We start from the raw sequence: 16,474 nt of genomic DNA, 5'->3' as shown, positions 1-16,474 counted from the left end.
GTCTCTTGTAGCGTCGAGAAAGGTTTTTCAAGTAGGCGCTGACGGATAGACGAAGACGAGATGCCGCTAATGAACGCGTCCCGTATATATTGTTTTTTGTTTTCCTCGGCACTTACCGCTTGAAATTCGCAAGATTTAGCGAATACTTCCAATTGTTACATGAACTCGTCGATGGTTTGTGTCGGTTTCTGTTTACTTGTCAGGAGTTGATGTCTGTTAAATACAATGTTTGTTGGTTTCATATAAATAGCATCTAGCGTTTCTATGGCGCCGTTGTAATCCGTGGCGTCGCTTATAATTTCGAAAATTGGCGCCGAGACAGAATTGATCAAAGCGAAAAGATTTTGCGCATTGTTTTCGATTTGGCCGTTATTTAACGTGCGTAGATAGTATTCGAATGTTAACTTCCAATGTTTGTATATTTTTTCCGAATTCGGAGCAGTTGGTTCTGTGTTAAATCTGTCTGGCCGCAGTAATTTGTCCATTTTTTTTTTTTTTTTTTTTTTTTTTTTTAAGCTGATAAAATTGAAATGATAAAAGAAGAATGAATAAGAATGCCTTTCGTAAAGGTTTTATCAGCTTAAAATATATACACGTGTTTGGCAAAATCAATATGGCGGAATCCTTAGTTCCGGTCAAGGGGAATAACTATGATTCATTTCCTGAAAAGTTACAGTAATTTAGTATAACAATATATATATATGTATATATATGTATATATATATATATATATATATATATATATATATATATATATATATATATATATATATGCATACATGTACATTTACACACACAAAAAAAAAAATGAAAGAAGCTTGCTTGCAACATATTAATATAAAAACTCCAAATTTCATGGAAACGGCAGTGAATGGCTGGTTTTCCATTCTAGAAACACAATTCCACTTACGCAACATAACAGTTTCAACAGCGAAATTCTTCACAGCGATATCATCTCTGCCTGCAGAGGTGGTAGCAAAAACACACTTTAGAGGCAAAAAACTATGGAGAACTAAAATGTTCCTTAATTGAAAGAACAAAACCTGAATTGCTTGACAAATGTCAACCACCACCATTACAGGCCGTCCTTCCACATACCTACAAGAGATGTTATCAATAGCAAAACGAATAAGTATTGGCGAAGAAATTGTAATTGACAAATTTCTACAGGCCCTACCAGCCACAATTTCCCCTGTCATAGCCTCACAAAAAGAATTAAACCCATCTCAACTTGGAAAACTTGCAGATGAACTCATGCCTTGCTTAACAATATTGATGCGACAGCGTTTACCACACAACATATGCAGAAAACAAATAAAAACAAAAGCAAAATTCATATATCGATAGGCATTAAATTCTACTTTCCTGAACAAAAAACAAAAATATGTAGAGCACACCTTTACTTTGCCGAACAAGCTAGAACTCGCAAACCCTGGTGTAAATGGCCAAAGAAGCAGAACTTAAAAATATTACCAAGCTCACGTTCACCCACGCCAACACCAACTGACTCAGAAAACTAGTAGCATGAACCATGTCCGTCTCCTTGAATTCGCCACTACTACAGATCAATGCTTGATTAGGGACAACAATATTAAAATTCATAGTAGAAACTAGTGTGAGTATCTCAATAATACCGGCGTCCATGTTAAACGGTGTCACGTTAAAGCTGACACCAATATCACTCACTACTACTAATGGAGAGAGAATAAAATACTACAGCCAAGCAAACTTGGAAATTGGAATACCAAGTTTGACAAGGTCATTTTCCTGGACATTTGTGGTCGCAGATATCACCAATCTCCTCCTCGGACTTGACTTCTTAAATAAATTTGGCCTTACAATTGACTGCAAAAACAGAACAATTTACGACCCAGTAACAACCACTAGAAAGAAATGAATGCTAAACACTACAGCTCCTGTAAACGTGGTTATAAACAAAGTAGAACAAGCAAGAACCCGGAGCGGTTGAAGGACGGTGCATGAGTGCTGTGATTGGCGGTTTGGATGGAACACAGTGAACTACGGTGGAAGCGAGGAAATGCAATTCCAGAGGCTCCCGGCATTGTTACGCGGCGAACAATGTTTTCCCTGTGTGGTCGACTTGTCAGGCACTTTCCGGTGTGCGATTTGCTTCATGTGGCTTGTGGAATACTTAGAAGGAGAGTAAGTTCGGTAACGAAGGGCTGGGATGATGAAGCAAGGGACGCTGTACTGCATCGTATGATGTTCGAAACCTTGGAATCTGTGCAGCAGGGAAAATTGGTGTGTGGATGGCAAAGACCTTAATGTATGGGTCGATGCTAGCTACCTAGCAATTGGTGCAGTCTTGGAGATGCGCAAAACTGTGTTGGAGGATGCATGTTGGCTGCGACTTGAAGGTGACTCTCAACATATCAACTTAGCCGAGCTGGATGCCATATTGAAAGGTATCAATTTGGCTCTACAGTGGCAGAGCAAAGTGCTACACATAAAGACAGATTCTGTCTGTGTATACCATTGGGTCTCGGACACGCTAACTGGAAAGGCGCGAGTGCGCACCAAAGCAGCAAGCGAGATGCTTATAAGGAGGCGACTAAGCACTCCAAAGGAGCTCGTGAAAGAGTATGGGCTGACAGTGGACGTGACGCTGGTTCCATCAGCAAGAAACATTGCGGACCGATTGACACGAGTACCGCAGACGTGGTTTGAGGCAATGAAAAAGAAAAATGGGCTTGACCCGGTGATAGGTGCGGTTCACACAGACGAGCTGGATGAGAGTCAAATCATGGCTATTCACAAAGTAGTGGACATCCGGGGGTGCGACGCACTACCTACTTTGTCAGGAGAAGTTGCCCAACCACAACAAAAGCAACTGCTAAAACGGTCATACGGAAATGTGAGGAATGTCAGTCCATTGACCCAGCGCCAGTCAGGTGGGAAAAGGGAAAGCTGGAAGTTAACGAGAATTGGAATGGATATGACGCATTATGGCACCTTCCATTTTTTAACTTTAACAGACTGTGGTCCATCGCGTTTCTCCATTTGGAGGAAATTGGCAAGGCAGGACTCGGCAAGCGTGATCCATCAGTTGGAAACAGTGTTCCTCGAGCGTGACTCGCCGTATGAAATAGTTTTAGACAATGACACGGCTTTCTGCAACAACGCATACCAAGCATTTGCACATAAATGGGGAGTTCACTTGCGATTCCGTTGTGCGTATACTCCAGCCGGGAATGGCATAGTGGAGCGATGTCACCGTACAGTGAAACGAATAGCGGCTAGAATGCGCTGTTCCTTACAGGAAGCTGTCTACTGGTATAACATCACACCCAGAGACGACACATCTCCCTTCACTGCGCCTGCCAACAGGATTTATCGATACGAAGTTCGAGTAAAGGAGACCAATCTCGCAACTGCATCCGCAGATCCCAAGGACAGCTCTTACCAGGTTGGAGATCACGTGTGGGTCAAAAGACCACAAAATCGATGTACCACGAGGTTCGGCAAGGGTGAGGTGACCAAGGTAATCAGTCCTCAATCGATTTTGGTGGACAGTGTACCTCGCCACGTGGAAGATCTGCGCCCTCACCATTATGTTCTTACAACGGAGGAAGAGGAAGAGAGTACAATGTCTTCTGAACGAGCAGAGAGTATAATGCAGGACGATGGAGAGCCATATAATACACATACTGAAGAAGCGGAAGAGGGACCACCCATCTTGCCTTTACGAAGGAGTACCCGACAAAGACGGATACTGCCCCCCTGTCCCTGCCCTGATTGTGAAACACTGCCTATGGAACAGACTAGCGGCGATAACGGTGGTAATGAGGAAGATGACAAGGAGGAAGTGCTGCCTCCGGTTCTTCGAAGAAGTACCCGATAAAGACGACTGTCCCCCTGCCCCCCTGCCCCGTTTGTGATCATGAGATCAGGGGGGAGTGTAGCAGAATTAGCAGTAACCAAAATGAGAAATAGAGAGCTTACCTTGGATACGTCTGTTTTGGGCTGAGCGGAAGAGAGAGTTCCAAGATGGCGTCCATGGGCTTTTATTAGCGTTTACCCAATGTAATTATTGTTGAATAACGTCTGCTCTCGCGCGATTATGCAAATATGTCGTTCCCGGCCGCTATAAAGGCGGGACACTGGAAAGGAGAGGGAGCATTCTGCAGATTGTGTGTAGGTGATTCTGGCGAGTAGATTGTGCTTGTGACGACCCACGTGTCTGCGAGAAGCGAGTTTTTGTTCCGTCTGTTTTTAGTTGTATTTTTTTTTGTTTGTTTTGCCTACTACATTTTTGTTTCACTACTTTAACATGCCTGGCTATCTCCCACTCTTTGATTATCAGGTCAAGCAAACATACAGTCCAACAATAAGGAGGAGATTGGGCATGTAAGCAGACAGAGATGCATTCTACAAACACACTCACACGTATACAAACACACTCACACGTACACAAATACACTCACATATATACAAACAAATACACTCACATGTATACAAATACACTCACACGTATACAAATACACTCACTTATCTTAGCACTAAGTGAGACTAACCTACACTCCTTCATCCCCTCTATCTACTTTAACATGCCTGGCTATCTCCCACTCTGCCGTAAGGACTCTGACAGACATATGCACGGACTTGGAGTCTACATTCGTAACACCCTCTCCCTGACTAGAGAAACAAACCTAGAAACGGACGATCAAGCCTTTATGTGCTTTAGACTAAACATACAACACAACATTAGCTACTTTTATTTTCTTTACCACTCTCCCTCGACCCAGGACTGCACCATAATAAACAAAGTCTCCAACAACATAGATACAGCACTCTCCCTCGACACTAGCGCACAAGTATTTGGTGACTTTAATGTCCACCACAAAAAAACATCACACAGATGCAGCGGGCAGCACAACACATAGTTTTGCTTTATCTCACTCCCTATCACAAATGGTTACGTTTCCAACCCGTTTCCCTGACCAGCAAGAACAACAAGCATCACTTCTAGATCTGTTTCTGACTACAGTTCCCGAGGATTGTACAACAAATGCTGACAGCCCACTCGGGAACGCTGACCATGCAGTGATAATTGTAGAAATCGCCCTAAATTCTAGACCCAAAACTGAAGAGCCAGTGCTCAAAACAACGAGATATTATAAAAAGGCTGACTGGAAAGCCATCAGAGATCTTATCAGAGATGCCCCATGGGGAAATATTTTTTCTCTTCCTGTTGAACAGCGCGCAAATGAGACCACTGAATGGTTCAAAAGAGCAATGGAAGCACATGTTCCCATGCGGAAATTTTATAGCAAGCCCCACTCTCCCCAATGGTTTACTTCGACTTGTGCAACTGCCATTGCTCAAAGGCAGCATGCATACCGCAGATTTAACTGACATAAGTCCAGTTCAAACAAACAGAAGTATATAGAAGCTAGAAGTAACGTTAAGAAAGAAATAGCGACAGCTAAGAGAGAATTTACTGAAACCACTAAAAAACGCATCGAAGCACAAAAATTAGGAAATCGTGACTTCTGGAAAATCTACAACAGTGTAGTAAATAATGGGCAATCAACAATTCCCCCACTAACCAACAATCACGAGGTTGTTTGCTCAGCAACCGACAAGGCTAATATGCTTGCCAGCCGGTTTGCCTCAAACTCCACACTGGGCCATACAAACCACCCCCTGCCTGACTTTCCTTTGCAGACAGACGCCACGCTAGACGATCTAAAAATCACCTCTCCTCAGGTACACGCTATCATAAAAACCTTGACACTTCAAAAGCATGTGGACCTAATCTCATCCCAGCTGTGTGCTGATATATATTCAATTGCTATAGGGTTATCTGCCCCTTTCCAAAACCCTTTTACTGTGGGGATTCTCAATAGTAACTCTTCGGGTCTCCATGTTGTAAATAAAATACACACACATGTTGTAAATAAAATACACACACATTGTGTGCGTCTTAGTATTTCGTCAAACAAAATGTGTTCATAGTAATTTTTAAAACCTTTCTGGATGTCGCAGGCTCCGGTGATGAGGTATGTGTCCACACATTTTTATTAAATGACTTCCGCTCATTTTCAACATTGGTTATGGGCCCAGTCTACATGATAACGTCTTGAAAATAATAGTGAAGCAAACACGTGTGGTAATTTTTTGCCATCTTGGATTTTTTTTTTCTTGTCGTCGAAGTTTTGTATTGTTTTTTTTTCTTTTAAGTTAAATAACAATGGAAACAAAACTAAGCAACTTGGTTCCACTAAATGGTTCAAACTATAATACCTGGAAGGTCCAATGCAAAATGGCATTAATTAAGGATGGACTATGGAATATAGTTAATGAAACAGAAATTGTTCCGGACAAACGAAATGAGCCAGCATCCCACGTGAAATATTTATCGAGAAGAGACCGGGCTTTAGCGACTATTGTGCTCTCAGTAGAAACCTCACTACTGTATTTAATTGGAGACCCTGACGACCCTGCAGTTGTGTGGAAGAAATTGGCAGACCAATTTCAAAAGAAAACATGGGCAAATAAACTAGCGCTGAGAAGAAAATTATACTCCCTTAGATTAAAAGACGGCGACTCTGTCCATGAACACATAAAGACTATGATGGAATTATTTGACGAATTGGCTGCCATTGGCGATTCCATTGACGAGGAGGATAGAGTTGTTCACCTTCTGGCTACTCTCCCAGACGATTATAATATGTTGGTAACAGCACTTGAAGCAAGTCAAGACGTTCCTAAATGGGTGTTAGTGACTGAACGCTTGTTGCATGAAGAAAGCAAAATTAAAGAGAGGGAAATTAACAGTACGGAATTGAAAGCCATGACATCAAAACATCATGTCAACAAACGGGGACCTAAATGTTTTCACTGTGGAAAAAATTGACATATTAAACGTGATTGCCGTTTACTTGAAACAAAGAATGTTAAGTTGAACCCTCCAAGAAAGAAAGTTTTCTTTACTAAGAAAATACAGGACAACTCCAGCGACTCTGGTGAGGGTGAGTGTATTGGACTTTTTACACATCATGCATTATTGTCTAATGGAAAAAGGAGTGACTGGATTGTGGACTCTGGAGCCACATGTCATATGTGTAGTGATATTGAAAAATTTTCTAACTTTCGAAAATTGGATATAGCTGTGGAAATAACCCTTGGTGATGGATTCTCAGTTGAGGCAATAGGAACAGGAACAATAGAGCTAAAAGTGGGTGTACCGGACGGGAAACACCAGAAATGCAGGTTGTATGAGACCTTATATGTTCCTAAATTGTCCTACAATCTTTTGAGTGTGTCCAGAGCCACTAAATCTGGAAAAACCTGTATCTTCAGTGACTCAAATTGTCAATTTTTAGATAACAAGCAAAAGGTGGTGGCTACAGGTTCCAAAATTGGGAACCTTTATTATTTAAACTGTTCTGATATAAATGAATCAACCCATGCAGCAAACTCCTGTTTAGATGGTAACACAAAGGAGGAGATTTGGCATAGACGCTTTGGCCACCTTTGAGAAAAGAACTTGCAAAAACTAGTAAAGGACCAACTAGTTACTGGCCTTGACTATAATATAAACAAGGAAATTAAGTTTTGTGAGCCTTGCTTAGATGGAAAACATTATCGTTCATCGTTTCCAAAATCTGGAGGAAAGCGAGTAACTCAGCTTCTTGAAATTGTGCATAGCGATGTTTGTGGAAGGATAGAGGCAAAATCGCTTGGTGGTGCCGAATATTTTGTCACGTTCATTGATGATAAATCCAGATTTGTGTGGATATATGTGCTCAAAAACAAACGAGATGTCCCCCAAAAATTCAGTGAATGGAAAACTATGGTGGAAAAGTTCACTGGTAAAAATATAAAGGTTTTACGAACCGACAATGGAGGAGAATATACTTCAAAAGAATTTGAAAACTACCTGAAGAAGGAGGGGATTAAGCACGAGTATACTGTTCCAAAAACGCTAGAACAAAATGGTGTTGCAGAGAGGATGAACTGAACATTGGTGGAGATGGTTCGATCAATGCTATCGGATTCTAAGCTGCCTAAGAAATTTTGGGCTGAGGCATTATCAACGGCTTCGTATATTAGAAATCGGAGCCCAACAAATGCAGTAGAAGGTATGACACCATATGAAGTGCTGAAGGGACGTAAGCCTAATGTGAAACACCTACGCATTTTTGGATGTGATGCTTTTGTCCATGTACCGAAGGATGAAAGATTCAAAATGGACTCAAAAGCAAAGAAGTGCAAATTCCTTGGTTACGAGATTGGTATAAAAGGGTATCGACTCTTTGATACCAGAAAATCCAGAGTGTTCCATAGCAGAGATGTCATCTTCAATGAATCAGGTTCAATAGCTGAACAGGAGAAAGAAGAAATTGTAAATCCATCTCTGGTAGAAATTGGACACCAAGATAGCTCCGACGATGAAGACAACCCACAAGAGCTAACAGGACCCCGAAGATCATCAAGGCTAAAGAAAACCCCAGATCCGTATGGCGAATGGGTTTACATGGCTCATAACTTAAATGACCCATTGACCATGAAGGAAGCACTTTCTGGTCCTGAAAAGAATGAATGGTTGAAGGCAATGAATAACGAAATTTCTTCCTTACATTCTAATACAGTATGGGACCTGACGGAATTGCCCAGTGGACGAAAAAACTATTGGTAGCAATTGGGTATTCAAGCGAAAATACGATGCTGATGGTAATATGGAACACTATAAAGCTCGACTTGTAGCTCAAGGTTTTCTTCAGAAGCAAGGAATCGATTATGACGAGACTTTCTGCCCAGTTGTGAGATTTGAATCGGTGCGAACAGTTATTGCACTAGCAGCACAGCATGATCTGAAGCTGCATCAATTGGACATAGCCACTGCTTTCCTGAATGGAGAGCTGAAGGAGGAAATCTACATGAGGCAGCCAGAGGGTTTCAAAGTTAAAGGCAAGGAACATCTTGTCTGTAAATTGAAGCGAAGTATTTATGGCTTGAAGCAGTCCCCAAGATGTTGGAATGATGCACTGCATGGTCAGCTGAAGAAGATGGACTTCAAACAGTTGGAAAGTGATCCTTGCATCTACATAAAATCTTCAGGAGGAGACATTTTCATAACAGCTGTTTATGTTGATGACATCATTGTGGCATGTAAATCCACAAGTCTTATTGAAGATTTCATGAAAGCGATATCAAAGATTTTCAAAATAAAAGATTTGGGAAAACTACACCATTTTTTGGGTGTGAAGATTATTTATCCCGAAGCAGGAAAAATATGGATTGGACAGCCTACATACACAGCAGATGTCTTGAGAAAGTTCCAGATGGAGAATTCCAAACCTGTGTCTACTCCAATTGATCCCGGAACAAAATTGACGAAGGCAACGGAAACAAGTAAACTGGTCAACAAAGAGTTGTATCAGTCTGCAGTTGGGAGCCTATTGTACCTGTCGACAAGGACACGACCGGATATTGCTCATGCCGTTGGAAATGTTTCGAGATTCTGCTCTCAACCTACAATGGAACACTGGAAGGCTGTGAAACATATCCTCCGGTACTTAAACGGTACACAAGGATATGGTTTGCTTTATGACAAGAAGAAAGCCACCAATCTCCTGGGGTACTCCGATGCTGACTGGGCTGGTAATTTGGATGATCGCAGATCAACATCTGGATATGTTTTTAAGCTGAGTGGTGCGGCAGTCAGCTGGAAAAGCAACAGGCAAACCTGTGTTGCTCTATCAACAGCCGAAGCTGAGTACATGGCATTGGCAAGTACAGCACAGGAGGCTGTTTGGATGCAGAATCTTCAAAGTGCCTTGCTAGGATCTCCCGTAACACCAACCCTTATATATGAGGACAACCAGTCAACCATATGTATGGCAAGGAGTCCACAGTATCATGGAAGGGCCAAACATGTGGACATAAAGTTCCACTATGTTCGAGAACTGGGCGAGCGGGAAACTGTTAAGCTCGAATACTGTCCAAGTAAAGAGATGGTAGCCGACCTGCTAACTAAAGGAGTTGGAAGCACACAGTTTGTAAGGCTCAGGGAACTTTTGGGACTCCATAAACTATAATGCAGACTGTCAGCAATTGAGGAGGAGTGTTGATATATATTCAATTGCTATAGGGTTATCTGCCCCTTTCCAAAACCCTTTTACTGTGGGGATTCTCTCCCCTTTTATTGTAACTCTTCGGGTCTCCATGTTGTAAATAAAATACACACACATTGTGTGCGTCTTAGTATTTCGTCAAACAAAATGTGTTCATAGTAATTTTTAAAACCTTTCTGGATGTCGCAGGCTCCGGTGATGAGGTATGTGTCCACACATTTTTATTAAATGACTTCCACCAATTTTCAATACTGTGCTATTAAAAAAGTGCTCAGCCGAAGTAGCTCCAGTTCTCTCCAAACTCTACAACAAATGCCTTAATGGACCATGCTTTCCGGGCTGTTGGAAAACTGCTTCTGTGGTACCAATATTCAAGAATTCTGGCGAAAGAACTGTCCCATCAAATTATCACCCCATTAGCCTCCTCCCACTTTTCGCCAAAATATTTGAGACCATAATTAACCATGCTCTAGGCCGACACCTTACAGATCCTAAACTTCTGACTGACAAACAATATGGATTTCCACAGCTGACATCCTCACTGTAATCTCTGAACATATATACCATTCACTGGACAAAGCGGGGGAGGGCAGAGCGGTAGCTCTAGATATATCTAAGGCTTTTGACAGGGTATGGCACAAGGGTCTCCTCAGGAAAATTAAATCATGCGGTATCACTGGTAGAATACTTAGCATAATTAAATCCTTCTTAGATAAGAGAAAAATCCAGGTCTTCGACGGTCGTACATCTAAACAGTGTGATATAAATGCGGGAGTGCCTCAGAGGTGTATCCTTGGACCTCTATTGTTCCTAATATTTATTAATGACCTCCCTGACAAAACTGCCTCTGAGATGGGTATATATGCTGATGACACTACACTCTATAACAGGCATGACAGGAAAACAAATGAACACATATCTAAAAAAATGGCAAAAACACTAGAGAATGACCTCCAATCTGTAGTGGAATGGGGACATAAATGGATGGTCACATTCAATGCTGCCAAGACTAAACCGGTTTACTTCAATAATTACAAGAAACCTTCTCTGCCACCAATAGCAATGGCCAGTGACTCTCTGTTTGAGAGTACATCTTTCAAACTGCTTGGCCTAACATTCACAGGAAACATGAGTTGGAACGATTATATTGAAAACATTGCCAGGACCGCTGCGAAAAAGGTAGGCTCTCTCTACCGTGCTAGAAAACTACTGACACCTGAAAGTATCCTGTACCTCTATAAGGCCATCATTCGCCCATGTATAGAGTATTGTTTTCACATTTGGGCTGGTGCATCTGCTACTAGTCTCTCGCTCCTAGACAAGGTTCAAAAAAGAATCGCCAATCTGATAGGCCCTGAACTGGCATCTAAGCTTCAGCCTCTGTCCCATCGATGAAATGTTGCATCCCTCTGCCTGTTCTACAAGTATTTTAATGGTGAATACTCTGACGAACTGCAGACACTTGTGCCCCCACGACGTAGACACCCTCGACAAACCCGACAGGTAGCTAAGTCCCACTCCCACACAGTAGAGATCCCTAGATGTAAAAGATCTTTCTACTCCAGTAGTTTCTTCCCCAGAACTGCTAGACTCTGGAATTCCATTCCAGGTTCCTGCTTCCCTAACTGTACTGATATGCAGAAGTTCAAGTGCAATGTGAACCGACATCTTGCTGCCCAAATCCCAACATAGTGCCCCAGTAGTTGCTGCCCCTGATAGTAGCCCCCTACACCAAAGTGGCAATGCGCCTTGTTTGGGGTGAAAATGTAATAAAAAAAGATAAATAAAAAAATAATAAGGATGCTGGAGGTAAATATTTTATCTGGGCTGATGTTATCCCCCTGATAATCAGGGACCAAAACCTTGGATTAACCCACAGGGAATCTGTTCTATTAGCAGGTGCAAAGTTGTATTGCCATTTGGTGAATGGATTCTGAACCATGCAGTAGCTTCTGGTGGGGCCTCTCGATGCCATATTAGTGGGTCATGTTACAGCTTTTCTTCTACATGCAAAAATCATTCTTCATTCCTTTTTTATTTTCTCTGCTCTGCTTCAAAATTGAAAAATCAAGAAACAAAACAAGATTAAAACCAGAACTTCAAATCTACACATAGATCCCCACTATCATCAGGGGTCTACATTCCAATCTTCTAGAGGTTGAAATCTAATATTCTTGTGCAAAATTGGCATTGGACTGACTGTTTCCCTAGATGAGTTTGCAATTAAAGGATACTCAAACATGACATCAAAATCTGACCCCCGTAAGTCATGGGCGTGGCATATGTGCCTACATTAGAGATGGTTTTCCATGTGATAGGGACATCTAGCGAATATCCTAATTTGCCTTACAACTCAGCATTCATATTTGCCCTCTATCACTCCCATAACAATGGAGTTATTTAGTTGACAGTATCTCTGAGAAAAATTACCACATTTTGTCTACCCATCCCTTGGCTAACATTCACATCTGCAGAGACTTCAATGTTCACAATGCTGAATGTCTAGTCCACTCGAACAATGATGAGGGGAAGTACTGTCATGATTTCTTGTCTATAACCTAACACAAATTGTTCATGAACTCACCCGTATGTCCGACTCAGACAAAACAATATGCAAGTCTCCTTGGCTTTTTCTTACAACTTGCTTAGAAATGTGCTCATCCTCTGTTCTGCCTCCATTGGGATCTTCCAATCACTCAGTTGTCTCGGTTAAGATAAAAACAAAATGTAATAAACCCTCAGATATACCTCTCCATCGTACTGTATATCAATACTCTATGGTTTATTGGGATAACTTCATATATCATATATACCTCTGGCCTCCATATTCAAAAAGAATGTTGTAGTATCAGACCTGGCAGAATGGTTAATTGTTGATATAGACTGCTTCATATCTCCAAGAAATTGCAGCAAAAGCCCAACAACCAGCTGTGGTTCACCCCAGAAATCACTATTTCCATTGCTTCCAACATAATAGATGTTGTAAAACTAAAGCTACAACCATTGTAAAAGAGATTTTTATGCTCAGTACATTAGGTTTAAAGTAGCTGAGCAGTGGCTTGGTTCCCACCAGTTTTGGTGAATAACAAGCAGAGTCCTGAACAGGAGTGTGTTCTCTATCCCAATCATCAGCAATGGACCTGATGCAATTTCATCAGCATCTGACAAAGCAAAACTCTTTGCAAAAAACTTTGCAGCAAATTCTACGCTTTTCAATCAGGGCCGCCTAACCCCTGTATTTTCTCCTGTGACTATGATGCTGCCAAGCTTATCAAAACCCTTGATTCCAGTAAAGCAACTGGCTCCAGCGGCATACCGGTCATAGTGTTCAAAAAGCTTTAACCAAAACTAGCTCCCATACCTACAAAATTGTTTCAACGTTGCCTTAATGCGGAATACTTCTCAACACCCCAGAAAATTTCATCAGTCTGCTACATATTTAAAAATTCAGGTGACTGGTCATCTCCCTCTCAGTACAGATCAATCAGTCTCCTGTGTGTCATGAGTAAGTTGATGGAATTTGTGATAAACAGAGAAGTGGTCTGTAACCCCACACTGATGAAGCTCGGCTAGGACTCCTTTTTGTCTGGAAACTCGGCTCGGATCGTCTGGTCCTTCTCTAGGGTTGTTACATTGAATCCTGTATGCTAAAAGTGAATATCAAAGCCGCAGGCAGAAAGAAAAACAGACGTGAATTCTATTCTACAGAATTATTTCACAAACTTATGTACAACGTTTTTTACAAATATCGTCAGTTCTTAGTAAGTTTTTCAATCTCTCTTCACAGACAGCATCAGACGGACGGAGGAGGAGGAGAATCACATCTCCAGGGTATGGCGGGTTACCTCGAGTTTCGCGCACAACTCTTTCGGAAACTGCTTCGAAACTGGCTAATTTCCGCACGACACTTATATTAATAGTGGTGTATGGTTGGGGTTGGAAGTCTCCTTAGCCAATAAGATCACGCCACGGAATCGGAAAGCCCCAGATTTTTGCGTGTGTGCAATTCCCAAATCTGTGATCTGAGATTTACAGACCTACTAATTCCCATGACCTCTAAGGTCAGTTCTGACTTCTGACTTTGAGTCATCAATTTTAACTGCAAAATATATTTCTCTGATTTCAAACAATATCTATCGATTAAATCAGTCTTAGCATAGTTATTTGGCCCTCCTCGGGCTTCTGGGGGGATCTAAAGCTCTCCAATGAGGGCAAATTGCTCCCTCAGGTTGATTACGTCACAGTCAACCACCTCAGCAAAAATAACCTGCTCAATGATATGCAATATGTTTTCCATTCTGCAAGATCTACAGCTGATGTACTAACTGTGATATCACACAGGATTAGTGAATCTCTCTACAAGAACTTCGTTTGTAGAGTAATAGCTCTTGACATATCAAAGGTTTTTGATAGAGTAGGGCATAATTCACAAGATCGTCAGCTATAGAATAGCTAGAAATGTCCTCTCACTTATTAAATGTTTTCTCTCTGATAGGCTTATAACAGTAGTCATTGATGGGCAGAAATCAGAAATTCATTGCATTAATGCTGCCATCCCTCAAAGTTCCATCCTGAGCCCAACTCTCTTCTTGATCTTCATCAATAATCTCCCACATCCCATTCTTAGATTATTTGTAGACATTTATACAGACGACACCACAATCCATGGCAACACTTCAAAGGTCAGCATCGAAAACCAAACTTCTCCTCTTTCATCATAATCACTCTAAACCCCATCACACCTCAATTGAAATGAATGTCTCTCATCTTGGGAAGGCTTCATCTTGACAAGCTTCTAGGACTGATCTTCACTCCTGATCTGAAATAGAACACACACATCAAATCTGTTGCCAAAAGTACTGGAAAAATGATTGGATCACTCTACTGCTCCAGTAGGTATCTCACTGCTGATGCAATCCTCTATCTGTATAAGAGCCAGGTACATCCTAAAATGGAGTACTGATGCCACATCTGGGCAGGAGCTGCTCAGCATGCCCTATCCTACCTTGATAAAGTTGAAAACCGGCTTGGAAACCTAGTAAATGATGTCCCTTTTCTCTGCAACCTCTTTCCACAGAGGAGCTGTTGTGAGCCTGTCTCTGCTCTATCACTATTTTCATGGCAAGTGCGCGACTGAATTCTAATCTATGCCAAACTTTCACAAAAAAAAATCAACTAGCAACAACTTCTATGTATGATTTCCCCCACTCTATCTGTGTCTTAATCTAAATGCAGATTCCATGAATAAAGCTTCTTTTTCAGAACTGCTGCCTGATCTGTTGGCCTACTTCCCAGTTGAATACAACATGGTAGCCTTCAAATCACATGCTGTTTTATTTATTACATTGGTAAACAAGTTCTTATTGAGCCATCTACAATCAAATTCTACCCAGTTTATACCATTAACAATTACTATACTACCGCCTTACATTCATTAATCCTCATTAATGATGATTCTTAAATAAAAAAAAAGAAATTAATCATTTATTAAAAAGGAGTTAAAATGAAAACTTTTAAAGTTTATGTGAAATAAGTGAGTTTAATCTCCTATTTGTTTATTTGACCTTTTTATTACTTATTTCATACGTTGGTCAAAGTTGATAAAAAATAGTTGGCCACAATATCTTTGATTCAGAAAAAAGTTTCAACTTAAATTGATAATAGCTTTGAAGAAGAGCAGAGGTTACACCAGCCAAAACAGTGTCGAAATAGAAATATTAACAGTGATGAGTGTCAGCAAGAAAACAATATCAAAATGTTGAGTTTGTGTATTTCCCATTTGCTCAAACGAATGCTAAGAAAAATCAAAGTACTTCACTAATAGGCAAAATCTTTACACATGAATAAAGCATTATCAACCCCATTTTGTTCTTTTATACACAAAGATGCGTTCATGTTTCCTTTGGTTTAGGAGCATCTTGAAACTTTCTCAAAGTCAAAAGATTGCATGTGGTAGAACATTCATGAAATATTCATAATGTTTACATTTTAAATACGAAACTCATGATAACGAATTTTGGTTGGTTAACATTATTTTCAATTCCAAGCTAGAATCATTAAAATACTTTCTGAACATAAGTAAGATGTATTTATGATGCAAGTTCGATTCTTGTTGGCTTTAAGTATTTTTTGAATGTTACTTCACCTTTGTTTTCTCAGGTCGCAAGAAAAACATGAATTTTCAAATGACTGCACATTCAAATTAAAAAAAAAAAAAACATACAAAAAACAAATAGAAAATAATGGTTGTCACAAGGTTTTTATGTAAACATAAAATTATCACAAATTTTCCTCTGTTTAAAAGTTTAGTAAGATTTTTAACTTGAGGATTTGTCAAATCTCTACAAATTTTAAATCAATTAGTAACAAGT

At 40.6% G+C, this 16,474-nt stretch overlaps 1 protein-coding gene across 1 annotated transcript; it reads left to right on the top strand.

Moving 5' to 3' along the window:
* Positions 1-7,084: 7,084 nt before the first annotated feature.
* On the top strand, positions 7,085-7,504 carry LOC145249393 (uncharacterized). Its single transcript, XM_080110950.1, has one exon. The coding sequence runs from the start codon at positions 7,085-7,087 to the stop codon at positions 7,502-7,504; it is 420 nt and encodes a 139-aa protein (XP_079967076.1).
* Positions 7,505-16,474: the final 8,970 nt, after the last annotated feature.

This window comes from Euprymna scolopes, chromosome 28 (assembly GCF_053919585.1).
Source record: "Euprymna scolopes isolate OS-2025 chromosome 28, ASM5391958v1, whole genome shotgun sequence".
NCBI classification, from domain to species: Eukaryota; Metazoa; Mollusca; class Cephalopoda; order Sepiida; family Sepiolidae; genus Euprymna; species Euprymna scolopes.
Note: the sequence above shows the minus strand (reverse complement) of the source record. Positions and strands in the feature narration are given on the sequence as shown.